At 40.1% G+C, this 15,381-nt stretch overlaps 1 protein-coding gene across 2 annotated transcripts in view; it reads right to left on the bottom strand.

The window, feature by feature from the left end:
- Positions 1-15,381, bottom strand: part of BRINP1 (BMP/retinoic acid inducible neural specific 1) — a 203,339-nt gene that overhangs the window by 66,126 nt on the left and 121,832 nt on the right. For both annotated transcript variants that reach the window (XM_003833086.5, XM_063593923.1), the window contains 2 exons: positions 9,221-9,390; positions 5,828-5,933 (listed from right to left, as the gene is read on the bottom strand). In XM_003833086.5, the coding sequence (XP_003833134.1) occupies positions 5,828-5,933; positions 9,221-9,390 (276 nt within the window). The remainder of the gene's footprint in view (positions 1-5,827; positions 5,934-9,220; positions 9,391-15,381) is intronic.

Here is a 15,381-nt window from a genome sequence, read left to right as displayed (position 1 = left end):
AATTACATGACAATGTTGGTAAAACATTCAATGGGCTTCTTGGAAAGAGAAGTATGAAAATAAGAAGGTATCATTATGCCATTAGTGTTATTACCACTATTTGAGCTGTTACTGCTATGACTACTAATAGCCTCTGATCATTCTCATGATGCTTTCTTTCTCATTTCTAATCTCCTCCAAATCCTGTTCTTTCTTTTTTTTTCTATTTTGCTTTACGTTTGCCTTGTTTTAATAAACATTTCATGAAACATCACAAGGTGAAAGTCATTAGAGTGCCACTGATATTGTTCTCAATCCACCAAAGTAGCCTTCTGCAGAATCTGCCCTCCCAGCCTCATTCAAAGGGATGAGAAGAGGAAGAGAGAAATATAGAGGAAACACATTTGAAGAAGCTTGAAGTTAGGCTGAGTTAAAACTGCAGCTCAGCCACTTATTAAATAACCTCTCTAGGCCCTGGTTTCTTCACCTGCAAAAATGGGAATGTTATTTATGCCTTCTTCATGGGAATCATGTTGAGGATTAAAAATATAATAAATACAATTATAAAATAAAAACAAGTTAAAGATATACATAAATAAGCAAAAATAAATCTAATAAAAATAAATTAGCACAATCTCTGGCATATGAGGAAGCACTGAAAAAAATAATATCTATTGTCATTCCTGGCTCCTCTAACCTCAGTTCATGCAGCCTGTCCTCCAGCTGGGCTGAACCACCTCCCACTTTCCCATGCCTCTGCCCTTTATTCATGTTCTTTCTTTGCAGAGGATGTCAACATGGGACATGTTATTAAATAAAACCTAAATAGATACGTATTGTATACACAGAAATGCATACATACAAATAAAGCATGTGCAGCTTTTTGAATTTTCACAAAGCAAACACATCCATGTATTACCAACCGGATTTAAAAAACAGAACATTACCAATATCCCCAGAAATGTCTCTCACACCTTCAGCCACTACCCCATTCCTCTCCCTAAAGGTTAACACTCTCTGGACTCCTAAAACCGTGTATTTGTTTTTACTTTGTTTTCACCCATCTAGGAATAGAATCCCACAGCCGGTACTCATTTACATCTAACTTGTTTCACTCAATGCTGTGTTTGTAAGATTCTTCCATATTGTTGTATGAAACAGTGGTTTATTCTTTCTTATTTCTGTATGGTAAGCTCATTGTATGAATGTATGACAATTTATTTATCCATTTTCTTGTTGATGGACATTTGGGTTGTTTCCAGTTGGAGTTATTTGAAATAGAGTTGCTGTGAACATTTATGTCTTCCGGTGAGCATGTTTTCATAGGAGTCAGGATTGATGGGTCATTGACCAAGGACACGTGCAGTCTTTTGTAGATACTGCCAAGAATTTTCCGAAGTGATTATACCAATTTGTGTTCCTATAAGCAATGTGCCTAAGTTCCCATTGCTTCACATTGTCCCTCCTTGATATTGTCAGTCTTTTTGATTTGAGTCATGCTCATTGCTGTGTTATATTAAATTGTGACTTTAATTTACACTTTTTTTCCTGACTAGGAGAGTTGAGCACCTAAGTGTTTATTTGGCATTTCGACACTCTTGTTTGTGAAGTGCTTGTTCATGTCTTTCATTCATTTTCTTTTCTTACAAGACTATTTCCCTTTTTCTTTTTGACTTCAGAAGTTTTAAAAATATGTATATTCTGTATTCTATAAGTGTTCTTTGTCAGGCACATGTATTACAAATATTTTCTTCCACTCTATGGCTCATATTCTTATAATATTAATGGTATTTTGATGAACATAAATTATAATTTTAATGTATCCAATTTATTAGCCTTTTTTTCTTATACTTAGTGTCTTTTTTGCATCCTACTGAATAAATATGAGCTCACTCAAAAATCATGAGATAATCTGTCTTATATTTTAGAAGTACTTTTGTTTTGCCTTCCACTAGGAGAATATGATACTTCCTCAGATATTTTTTTTCCTATGACTCCTCTAGACAGAATGAATCTGAACAGACAGAATGAATCACTCCTTTTTCTGAATCCCCATAATGCCATGTCTTATTTTATTATGACTATTAGGTTATATATTATCTTGAGTCATAGATACTTGCCCATCTATCCTTTCTATCTCATCCCCACAAGCCATTCACCCAATTGTCTAAATTCTTTATGGTCTTTTCACTAAATCCTCATCATAATGCCTCCTAAGTAACTCTGGGATTGCTCCATTTCTGTCCATCTCAACTGGTACCCCCATGGTCTAAATCTGTGGCATTTCCTCTTGAGTTCTGTAGTAGCCCCCTAAATGTCACCAAACTCTAATCCACTCCCTCTAATTAACTGTCCACACAAGAGTCAGAATGATCTTCTAAAATATCAATCTCTTCATGCTACTTCTTTTTAAAAAACCATTCCATGGTATCCATTGCTCTCAAATTAACTTTCAACTCATTAATGTGCTGCAGAAGCCTTCTAGGACTTGAAAGATTATCTTGTCTTTCTCACCATTGATGTCTGTGCTTTAATTTCACATGAGTTTCTTATTTCTTTGAATACCCCTTCATAAAGATCCTCTGTCTGCCTCTCTATCCATGCCTCTGTCCTCCTATTCATCCTTCAGGTCTTATCCTATATATCTTTTTGGCAGAAAACTTTCCTGACTCCCTGGTACGTTAAGTCCCTATGCTATCTCATGCCATATAAACCTTATACTTTTTCTCCACTAAAATTTATTATGCCTACTCTTGTTTGTTTGAAGCTCATCTTCTCTAATAGAATGTATATTTCCTTGGGGCAGAAACAATGTCTGTCTTGTTCACGACTTTATTTTTTTTGTCTATCTCATTACCAACATGAGTTCTTTAAAAAATATATTTGTTGACTTGAACTGATTTATGATTATATGCCCGGGGTCTAGTATTGGCTTTGGCATGTAGTTAGTCTCAATAAAGGTTTTATAATTCATCATTTTCATAAAATCCTAGAATCAGTGTTGAGAAGAACTTAAAACCACCTGCCTCAATCACCCAACCTAACTGATGCTTAAATAATCTCTATAACATTTGCACCAAATACAATCTACTTATAATTCTCTGATAACAGGGAGTGACTGCATCCTTCAGCAGATCATTCCAGATTTGGTCATAAATGTGTACTAGAAAGATCCATTTTACATTGAGTTAAAAGCTGGGATCCTTGTAACTTCTCCCTTCCTACTAGATTGGGATTGGTCCATTTTATTAATATTAATGGGATTGATTATCTTTTCTACAAGGCAGCCTTTTAGATACCTGCAGCAAGTAATTTTTGCTTCAATTTAACCTTCTTTTACTATTTATCATAGTAAAACACTTTCTCAAGAAAAACTGCAGTTTCTCAACATCCCTCCTGGAGTGTGATGCTCAAACACGGATCCAATCCTCCAGGTGTACTCTAACCCATCTAGGGTAGGACAGTAGGCCTGCTACCACCCTTTCCATTCATAGCATCCTTCTAATAATGTTATCATGGCAGATCTAGATTTTGGAGAACATAAGTCTTATACAATAGCTGTTTTATTTAAAAAATAAATTCAAAATTAGATAGCAAATCAAGTGTGTATTTAGAATGAGAAAAGGTGGGTACTTGGAAGGTGCAGAATCCTTGAACCTTAAGCTTCATTGGCTTCAGGTAAATCAACCTCTAAATGTCCCTAAGATCTCAGTAATTTCCTTGATAGGAATATGTCATTAATTCCTTCTATTTCTGTTCCAATTATAACTCACAATCTTTCCACCCTCAGTATGCACAGCAGGGTGATCAAACACAGACTGGAGCTTCACTGCCTGGATTCAAATCCTGGCTCCCACTTCACACAGTCTCTACAGGTATCGCATGAACTAACACACTGAAAACCCTGGCACACACAAGGAAGATCTGTCTTTCTTATCTACTTTCTTAACAGGCATTAGTAAATCTTTCTGTCTACTCTTTTTTCTGTCTACTCTTTTTTCTGCTACTCTTTTCTGTCTACTCTTTTTTCTGCTAAAGAGGGCAGGGTTACCCTCCATGTATTTAAGTTTCTAGTGTGTTGTGTTTTGTTATTTAATAGTAAACCACTTTCTTGGCCTGAATTTCCCTGAGGGATTTTCATTCACTGCCCTCAAGTGACACTACCAAGCCCTCCATGCATGTTAGAAAACAGAAGATATTTTCTAACCACCTTCTGTAACGGGAGCATGAATCAAAGAGTTGCCAAAAGGAACCAGAAAATAAAAGTCACATTAGTCTCCTCTTAGCTTTACCTGCCAGTCTCAACCCAACTTCCTCCCACTGACATTCAGAATCACCTTTATCATATACCTTTCTAGAAGGTCACATTTTTAGTCTGCTCAAAGTTAAAGCATGTCATTTTTTTTCTGACTCTAAAGTTAATACATGATCATTGTAGAGAAGTTAGAAAAGAAACTAGATGCCTAAAATACATCATCAGTAACCTAGAGATCCAGAAGTAAGCTCTTCTAATACCTGGGCATATTTTCTTGCTACATCATTATTACTATTATTATTATTATTATTATTTTGAGGTGGAGTCTTGCTCTGTTGCCCAGGCTGGAGTGCAGTGGTGCGTGATCTTGGCTCACTGTAAGCTCTGCCTCCCGGGTTCATGCCCTTCTCCTGCCTCAGCTTCCCGAGTAGCTGGGACTACAGGCGCCTGCCACCACGCTTGGCTAACTTTTTGTATTTTTAGTAGAGACGGGGTTTCACCGCGTTAGCCAGGATGGTCTCAATCTCCTGACCTCGTGATCCGCCCGCCTCGGCCTCCCAAAGTGCTGGGATTATAGGCATGAGCCACCGCGCTTGGCCATTATTATTATTAGTACTGAGACAGAGTCTTGCTCTGTCGCCTAGGCTGGAGTGCAGTGGCGCAATCTCGGTTCACTGCAATTTTGGCCTCCTGGGTTCAAACGATTCTCCTGCCTCATCCTCCTGAAAAGCTCGGACTATAGGCGCACACCACCGCGCCCAGCTAATTTTTGTATTTTTAGTAGAGACTGGGCTTCACCATATTGGCCAGGCTGGACTTAAACTCCTGACCTCGTGATCCACCCACCTCGGCCTCCCAAAGTGCTGGGATTACAGGTGTGAGCCACTGCACCCGGCCTATTTTTATTTATCTCTTTAAATTATTAAGATCATGCCACCCATTCCATCAGAAACCTTTTATTTATTAACATTATATCAAATTATTTTTACATATTATTGGAAATTCTTTATAAACATCAGTACCAGTTTAATATTATGTTGTATTAATGCAACATAATTCACTTAGTCTTCACATGTGGAAAATTAAAATCCTTACTTTTTTTGATATAATACATTATGCTTTTTAAAAACAGTGCTATGTGTACTTAAAGCCTTGTTCAACTTTTCCCTGCAATCTCCTCTCCTTTTTATGATGTGAATTAATAAGGATGAAATTACTATTTTAAAGGATATATTTTCTTTAAAATAATGTATATGGAGCCCCAAACATAAACTTGACATATACAGCATATACAGACACCAAAGAAATGTAGATATTTATAAATACAAATTAATTAAAGCTCACATTTCCTTACTATCTGAAAACTAATTAATAATCATGAATTTACTGTCCTGCATATGTTAAAAAATTCTAAATATATATGTATACACGGTATCATAACTGTCTAATTTCCATATTTGCAGTTTTCATTAGATTTTCTATGCTTCCTCTTCTTTATTCTCACTTCACTCCATCCCTCCTGATCCCCTCTCCCACATATCACATCCATGATGTTTCCCCCAACTGACCCCACTTTTTCCACTGGCTTCCTACCTTGAAGGTGCAGTTTGCTCTCCGTGCTTTGCAGAAGGACGGAACTCACAGAGTCCAGATTGTCATAGCTGTTACAGCCCAGAGGCCCAGTGCGTGTCTCTGTGACCTGCAGTAGATATCAAATAAGATAGGTGTGAGACAGCAGTCCTTGTCTAGGACATACCCCAAAGAGTCATGCCCCAGCAGAGCAAAGCCAGCAGAAAAGGCCTCCTGGTTTGAGTCAATGGTCACTTTCTGAGCTTCGTGCTTGTGTCTGGGACCAAGCACAGCTGTCATTGAGTAGACAGGTAAGCAGGGTGGTCAAGCATACAGAGTGCATGCCTGTTCCTACCACTGGTTCTCACTTCACACGGTGGCTGCAAGTAGACATGAACTTAGAAGTTGACACATTATATTTCAAAAGCATTGGCTTTGGAATCAGAAAAAATAGTGTTAAATCCTGCCTAGGTCATGTTTTTACTCTGGGACCTAGGGAAGCCAATTAACTTCTCTAAGGATCTGCAAATCAAAGCCAGTAAATCTCTTCCAGAGAGGTTGTGAGACCAGGTACGATGGGTCTAAACGCCTGGCACATGGCACGTGTTCCATAATGGGTACCTTATCACAAAATGGCTCTATAAGTTATAATGAGTACATATACGCTATTATTAGGCAAGAACAAGAAAACGATGCCCATTTTCCTAAAGAAGTTTTAGCAAGAAGCATTGTGCTGCCACAGGAGAAAATGACCCAATCCTGTGGATGTGCATTTCCAAAACATTGTCTTAGAAAGACTTGAGGTAGTGGGTAAGACAGGAACAGCTATTCAAAAAGATAACCTTGAAATAAGAATGGCTTAGTATGAAAAGAAGCCTCTTCATTTATTTAGCCTTTGCTTCCCGTTATTTAGGGTTGTTTTGAAGTTTGCATTCAGCTATGAAAACACAGCATCCATTGTAGGGAACAATGACTTGGGAGGCAGCCACATGCACCTTCTCTGCCCTTTTCCAGCTGTGAAACCTTGGATCAGTAACTTTCTCTTTCTAAGCCTCAACTTCCCCATCTATAAAATGTTAGTAATGCTATTAGTCACCAAAATAGGGTCAAGAGATTATATTTTTGAAGGGTTTAGCACTTCGGGTGCAGTCATATTTAGTAAATGGGGAATAATTAGGTTTTGTATTTTTCGTTTTGTCTTACAAATAATTTATTTTTATATAAAAAATAATAACATATTTATTATTGAGAGAGAGTAAAACTTACCAATTTACTTTCCTAAAGATACCTCTGCTGGGGAGAACGGTGAATGGGCAAAACTTCTCCACCCGGGTTAGTGGCTGGTCTTAAACAGACCCAGGCCAGCTGCAGTGGTTCATGACTGTAATCCCAGCACTTTGGGAGGCTGAGGTGGGTGGATCACAAGGTCAAGAGATCGAGACCATCCTGGCCAACATGGTGAAACCCCATCTCTACTAAAAATACAAAAATTAGCTGGGCGTGGTGGCACGCACCTGTAGTCCCAGCTACTTGGGAGGCTGAGGCAGGAGAATCGCTTGAAACCGGGAACTGGAGGTTGCAGTGAGCCAAGATCACGCCATTGCACTCCAGCCTGGGTAACAGAGCGAGTCTCCATCTCAAAAAGACAACAACAACAACAAAAACAGACCCAATAGTGAGACAAGTTTTAGACAGCTTGGTCTTGAGGTAGTGGCAAGAAATGGCATGAAAAATCCAAGGGCCAAATTAAGTGCAGAAGGCAGTGCCTACCATAAGAAATGGTTTCTTGAGTGGCCTCTGCAATTTCTCTGAGAAATTCCTCCTATGGAGGCAGACTGCACTTCTAGGATACACGAAAGAGGATTATCTTCTGACAGAGCTTCAATATCTCAATTCCACATCCCATCCAGCGAGGAGAGAACCATTTGGTGATAATGAAAACCAGGCCTCTGCGGCACTCTGACTCCGATGGCTTCATAAAGATCCATCTCTCTGTCCTGAGTTCCCTAACAACATAATCTCCCAAATACAGGCGATTCTTTTCGGATAAACCGGCCCTTTGTTTGTCGGTCTGATTTATTTCTCTCCTTACTACCTCCCTGCTCAGTGACTCTCTCCCTCCCACACTTTTCTCTCTCCTTAGTCAATTTCTGACTCATCTGCCAGCCTTGGCAGGGTAAGACCCCTTGGCCTTATCCTCACCCTTTTTCCCTATAGGTATCTTGGGAAGTCTTAATATAAGGCTAGGTCTGCATTTTCTTTAGAAGAAATGAGAGTAAAGACTGAGATGTAAAATGCAGGCATAATCTGGTTAAAGAACATTTGAGATGGAAACATCTGCACTGAAACCCTCAGAAGAGCAAACATTTTATGTCAAGGATGTCCTCCCACATTCTCTTTATAGAGGCTGTCTGAATTTGTTGTGTTTAAAATGGAATCTTGTTAAAGTTCCTGTGCTCTAAGCACTGAATTGAAAGTCCAGGGCTGCTTTTCTCAATGTGACCATTTAATTTTTAATTAGCTAAAATGGAATAAACTTAAACAATGAGCTCCTTGGTAGCCATATTTTAGGTGTTCAGTAACCCCAGGTGACTAGTGGCTACTATCTCGGCTAGCACAGATACAGGGCCTTTCCACCATCTTAGAAGGTACTACTGGACGGTGCTGGTGTAGGCGAGCCTAGATCAGCAAACCACAGAGTGCCTGTTTTGGTAAATATAGTCATATTGGAATACAGCCATGCCCATTTGTTTTTATATCATCTATGGCTGCTTTTATGCTACAACAGCAGAGTTGAGTAATAGCAACACAGGCCATACAGCCCACCATGCCTAAAATAATTATTGTTTGGTCTTGTACAGAAAACTTTTGCTGACTGCTGGTCTTGAGAGCAGAGTTCTAGTCCCTGTTAAGTTATTCTCTAATTGTATAACCCTCAGAAAAAGGCTTTAAACCTTTAGCCTCAGTTTTCCCATCTTTAAAATGGTGAGTGGGGAGGAAAGAATAAAAAACATAGATGTTTAAAATATTACTGAGCTAGGCATCAGTAATCTAATCGCTGCTATCTCTGAGACCTCGGGAAAATCATTTACCTCTTCATAGTCTCTGTTTCTTCTCTAGAAAGGGGATCTGATAATCTCCATACAGAAGACTGAATGAGAGAACTGTTGATAGTTATGCCATGACTACAGCCAGAATACTCTAGCAAATCAGTATATATGGCCACTGGAATGACAGTGCACATTGATATTAATTACAAGGTATGTGACAATATCAGTCAAAGCAGCTGGCAGAGGGCATCACGAGCTACATGGTTATGAACCTAGAAATTACATCTGTCCATCCACTCTCAGAATGCCTGCATTGCAGTGCTGTTGTATTGAGAACCTGTCGCCCAAATCCACCCCGGAGCTGTACCTTGATTGCTCCAGTTGATATCTGGATCTCATGAAGCCTCCTCATGGTACCATCACGGTCAACAAAGTAGGATGATGCGAGCTGGTGCAGAGCTTCAACACTTTGAGTGGCATTCCCTGACTTCCTGTCGAGGCGACTTTTGTCCATATACATGGTCAAAGCCTCCTCCCCTGGATAGGAAAGAAAAGTAGATAAGAAGGTTTGTCGAGCTTTCATGTGAGAGGACAGGTATGGGACCTGGATGCTGAAAACAGCCTTAAATCTCCAACCAATGTGGCCCACGTTTCCTTTTGCCTCTAAAAATCAAAGGCACAATGAAAATAAACTGTCTAGAGGTGGCTGTAAACACCAGGCTTCATTAGGACAAGGATCATTAAAAAACCCCCAACAACAAAGTCCAGCCCCTAATAATTGACTTCATGCTTCTCACCAGCATCATCTTATAACAAAACCCTCTTCCCCTCTTCCAAGAAAGTTCAGTCTCTTCTATACAATGGCAAATGTGGCATAGACATTCTCTTCTCATTCTTTTCTCCTCCTCCTTTGTCTCCTCATTATCATGCAGTTCCTCCTTTTCCTCTACTCTCCCATCTCCCCTTCATTTCTTTCTCCTTTCCTTTTTCTCTTTCCCCTCCCCCTGATCTTTTCTTAATAGATAAATGAACGGTGGATAGCTAGAAAGAGATATTTGGATGGAAGCAAATGGATGAATGATAGACACGTTTAAATAAATGTAGATGCAAATATAAAAATTTATACATTTTCTTCTATGAAGTTTTTCTTAGACATGCACACATAGATCAGTAACACTGCTAAACTATGATGACTTTTAATTTGGGTAAAGAACTGTTTCTCCAGAACTCCAGAAAGGAAGCTCCAGGGAGCTGCCTCTACTCTCTATCAACTTTGTGAACAAGGGCATGTTTCTTTTTTCTTTTTTTTTTTTTTTCATTCTAAGATGCTTTAATTGGTAAACAGGTGAAAACCTGAAGCTACATTATCACAAACTGGTGCAAACTTTTTTTTTTAAGTTCTGGGGTACATGTGCAGGATGTGCAGTTTTGTTACATAGGTAAACAAACGTGTGCCATGGTGGTTTGCTGCACCTATAAACCCATCACCTAAGTATTAAACCCAGCATGCATTAGCTATTTTTCCTAATGCTCCCCCATCCTACCCCTCTGACAGGACCCAGTGTGTGTTGTTGCCCTCCCTGTGTCCATGTGTTCTCATTGTTCAGCTCTAAGTGAGAACATGTGGTGTTTGGTTCTCTGTTCCTGCCTTAGTTTGGTGAGGATAATGGCTTCCAGCTCCATACATGTCCCTGCAAAGGATATGATCTCATTCTTTTTTTGGGCTGCATAGTATTCCATGGTGTATATGTACCAAATTTTCTTTATCCAGTCTATCATTGATGGGCATGTGAGTTGATTCTATGTCTTTGCTATTGTGAATAGTGCTGCAATGAACATATGTGTGCATGTATCTTTGTAATAGAATGATTTATATTCCTTTTGATACACACTCAGTAACGGAATTGCTGGGACAAATGGTATTTCTGGTTCTAGATCTTTGAGGAATCACCACACTCTCTTCTACAATGGTTGAACTAATTTACGTTCCCACCAACAGTGTAAAAATGTTTGTTCAATTGATTTGTCCTTTTTTTCTCAATTGATTTCTCCTTTTTGTCTTTTTCAGTGTAGCTGCAAGAAAATTTAAAAGGAGCTTATGTGACTCACACTTGGGGTGACATCATATATCTATTGGCTAGTGCTGGTCTAGGGATACAGAGTCATAGGAGATCATTTTAATATACCAGGTGAATAGCCAAGGTAGGGGAGTGCACAGAATGCAACGCAGACCAGAGAAAGGGTGGGCACCTGCATCCTGTAGATAATGTGAACCACAAGGCCTGGATGATCTGGGCACTCCAGCTATAACTTTTGCTGCTCTCTGTGTTTGCTCTACCCTGTACAAATGTGCCCCATTTTCCCTCGTCGTTAGGACTTCTATTTTTCTGTTTTTCTCCCGGCTAACTTATAGTCATCCTTCAGGTATCACCTAAGACATCACTTCTGGGGTGCCTTGCCTTAGTCCTTCACTCCTTACCTGAACTAGATTAATAACTCTCAGGTTTTACAGGCCAAGGCTTGAGTTGAGTTCATGGTAAAGCACTTGCGTTTGCAGTTTCCCTAGAAGCTTTACTATTATGTAGTAATACATGATTGTCTATCCTTTGGCCCCCACAGCAACCTGAATAGATGTGGCTTAAAACTGATGCTATATCCAATTAGACTTTGAGTTCCGGGGGCCATGGGAAGTGAAGCAGGGGAACAAGGACTCCATCCAATTCACCATTCTAATGTTCCAATGCTTATCCTAGGGTCTGATGAAGAATAGATGTTCAGTTATCAGTTGATGGATAAGTAGATAGATAGATAGATGAGTGGATGGTATATAGATGAACAGACAGCTGAGTGGAAAGGTGAAAGTTAAACAAGTGAATATGCTAAGAGTTTGAGCCATGAGGCAGAGGAAATAAATGTTCCATGTGTCAGCTCAGGCTCTCTTAGGGGCCTGTGAAGGAGAAGGTGAAACAAGCCCGGTTCCCTCTGGACTGAGAACTGGCAGAAGCAAACCTTTAGATCAAGAGGGGTTAATGGGCTTCTTGCTGCATTATTAAGGCTTAATTTCTTGTTTATTAAGAGAATGTTCTGTTTAGAATTGCTTTCCCCCTTGGGCATTCCTGCAAATTGCCTCTTCGCCCCACAAAGGCCTTTTCTGAGTCTTTCTGTTCTTCAGGAGACTTCACCTCACTGCAGCACCTTGTTTCAGAGGTGAAGAAAAGGGGACTTTCAAAGGGAATGAGGAAGAGTGGAAGCTGATCCTATTACTTTTTGAGTCAATAGGAGATTGTGCTCCCAGATAGGAGATGAGGTGTCTGGACTTTAGCCCTCTGGGACATAACTCTTCCTTTCCTTCTGAGCCCCTGGGATTTTATTCTCAGCCTTCCTCGTAGTCAAGGGGACTTCTCCCAAAATGCAGGGAGGGAAATAATGAATATACAAATAAACAAAAAAGATGAGCCCTCATGTATAAAAAGACATCCACGCAATACACACGCTCATATGCATGTGCAAGCTCACATACACACAGACACACATATATATGTTGCAACCATATATATGTGAGTGATGTGTACACGTGTGTGCAATGTGCATGAATACATGCTCATGTATAAATTAACTCATATCTAAGCAGGAATAGGCTTTGTGAACATCTGTCTATACAGGTAGGCATTTGTGCACATCTGTTTACACAGATGTACTTCCATGCACGCATAGTCATACATCCAAGCTTAACCACACGTGTCACACAGGCACCCAGTCTCCAAGGTGGTTCCTGCAGCCCCAAGATATGGTCATCAGGGGGACTAAGGAAAATTTCTCTGCCTGTTTTCTTGTGTGTTTTTCCCTTCACCCCTCTTCATAAAAGTATTCACATGATGTATTTTATTAGTTTAATAGATTTCACCAAAAATCTGGAGATCCCATGGAAATCTCTTATTTGTTGGCCCTCCCATCACCTCTGCTTCTCCATTCCCATAGCCTTCCCTTCCTCTTTCCTCTTCCTAAAGAGTGAAACAAACACATTTATTTGTCTCATAGGTGACAGGTTAAGAAGCATCTTTTAGTATTTGATTATCCCCTTGTGAACTTACCTGACATGTCAAAGAGTTTATCAAAGCATTTTTTCTCAATGAACACAGTGGTCTTAGAAAAAAATTACAGTGAATAAAATTATTTGCACCTCCTTCTTTATAGATAAAGAAATTTATATTCAGACAGAAAAGTGAGTTTCTCAGTGTCTCCCACTCATCTAGTGAGTAGCAGAATTGGGTCTTAATCTGGATTCCCAAGTTTCTTAGCCCCATTAAGTAACAACAATAATAGTAAGAACAAGAATAGTAACATAGCAACAATTTGTTAAGTGTCAGACAGTATGCTAAGCACTTTCAATAGATGATTTTATTTAATTTTTGCAATATGCATGAAGGACTACTATTGTAACTATTTAGGAAAGAGGAAACTGAGGCTTAGAGGATTGAGTTACTTGCCAAGGTGACTGTGATGGTTAATACTGAGTGTCAACTTCATTGGATTGAAGGATGCAAAGTATTGTTCCTGGGTGTGTCTGTGAGGGTGTTGCCAAAGGAGATTAACATTTGAGTCAGTGGACTGGGAAAGGCAGACCCACCCATCATCTGTGTGGGTACAATCTAATCAGCTGCCACCGTGGCTAGAACGAAAGCAGGCAGAATGTGAAAAGACTAGACTGGCTTAGCCTCCCAGGCTACATCTTTTTCCCCTGCTGGATGTTTCCTCTCCTTGAACATCGGACTCCAAGTTCTTCAGCTTTGGGACTCGGACTTGCTTCCTTGCTCCTCAGCTTGCAGATGACCTATTATGGGACCTTGTGATCGTGTGAGTCAATATTCCTGAATAAAATCCCCTCTATATATACATCTATCCTATTAGTTCCGTCACTGTAGAGAACCCTGACTAATACAGTGACACTAAGCTGGTGAACAGCCGGAGGCAGGACTAGAAGCCAGGTGATCAAACTCTAGAGCCTGCTCTTTCATTCCGTACAACTTCCCACCTCCCTTCTCTCATACTGCAGAGGAGGCTCTTAAAAAACATGTTTTCCATAAGTGAATGAATGAAGTGATGATGTAAGAAGAGCTTTGCATCATTTATGGCACATAGTGTTCAATCAACAATAAATCTCTTTGCCTTCCTTCTCTCTACTCCTCCACACTGAGGGCTGAGGGAACATTTAGGGCCTGCTGTCCAACACCAGATCTCAATCCAAAGCTTTGCATATTTTAAAATGTTGTGTTGTAAAAATAGGAAAGGAACAAGGCTCTGTGAATAATTCACCACCTTGCCTTAGAGAAATTAAAAATATATTTCATTGAGGAAGAAAGGTCTTGGTTACTTGGGGTTTCCAGGAACTCAGACAAGAGCACAGCTTTTAATGGAAGAATTGAATTGGTCTCAATGCCTTTTTTACCCCCAAGTGAAATGGAGGAGGGGATAACCAAAGAGTTTAGGTTAATGCTACACTTAATGTAGAAATGAATTCATTTTCACTTTACAACAGAATAGAATTTACACTAATGATTTAATATTCAAAGTCCTACTTAACTTAATATCTAACTGGCAACAGACAGCTAACACATGCTGGTTGGTTGGTTGGTGGAGCGGGTATTGGGTTGGTGGGGAAGTGAGTTGGTTAAAGAGATGACTGGCAGCCGGGCACGGTGGCTCACACCTGTAATCCCAGCACTCTGGGAGGCCAAGACGGGCGGATCACGAGGTCAGGAGATCAAGACCATCCTGTCAACATGGTGAAACCCCGTCTGTACTAAAAAAAAATACAAAAAATTAGCCGGGCATGGTGGTGGGCGCCTGTAGTCCCAGCTGCTCGGCAGGCTGAGGCAGGAGAATGGCGTGAACCCGGGAGGCGGAGCTTGCAGTGAGCCGAGATCGCGCCACTACTGCACTCCAGCCTGGGCGACAGAGCGAGACTCCGTCTCAAAAAAAAAAAAAAAAAAAGAGAGATGACTGACATTGGATCAAAAACAGAATGCAGGCTTTGTGCATGGAAAACACTCACTTAAAATCTTAGCTTTATTACTTACTACCTGTACTTCTTCTGGGTCTCAGCTTCCTTATTTATAAAATGGAGGTAATATGACGTGCAGTTTTGAGGGCTAAAGACAATGTACAATGTCTGCTATATAGCAAATAACTGTTAAGTAGTGGATAATATTATTGTAGGAATGAGTAAATTTGCCTAACCAATCTCTCCACCACATTCCCCACATTATGAATCGGGTCTTCCTACATTGTATGCTGAGCCTAGAAAGCTCTGCCACCTCCCTTTACTTAACCAGCTCCTGGTGAACAAAACTGTCACTTCCTCCAGGAAGTCTGTACTGACCACTCCAGTTGGTAGTGCTCAACATGTCTCTGAAGGAGAAGATCCCCTGTTATAATTACACCTCAGTCCACCCTGCCTGTATCAATATGCCAATCTCTCCTAGTGGGCATGGGCCATACCTAAATGCAGCCGGCGACTTTGTGAGTATG

The sequence above is a fragment of the Pan paniscus genome, chromosome 11 (genome assembly GCF_029289425.2).
Source record: "Pan paniscus chromosome 11, NHGRI_mPanPan1-v2.0_pri, whole genome shotgun sequence".
Classification (NCBI taxonomy): domain Eukaryota; kingdom Metazoa; phylum Chordata; class Mammalia; order Primates; family Hominidae; genus Pan; species Pan paniscus.
Note: the sequence above shows the minus strand (reverse complement) of the source record. Positions and strands in the feature narration are given on the sequence as shown.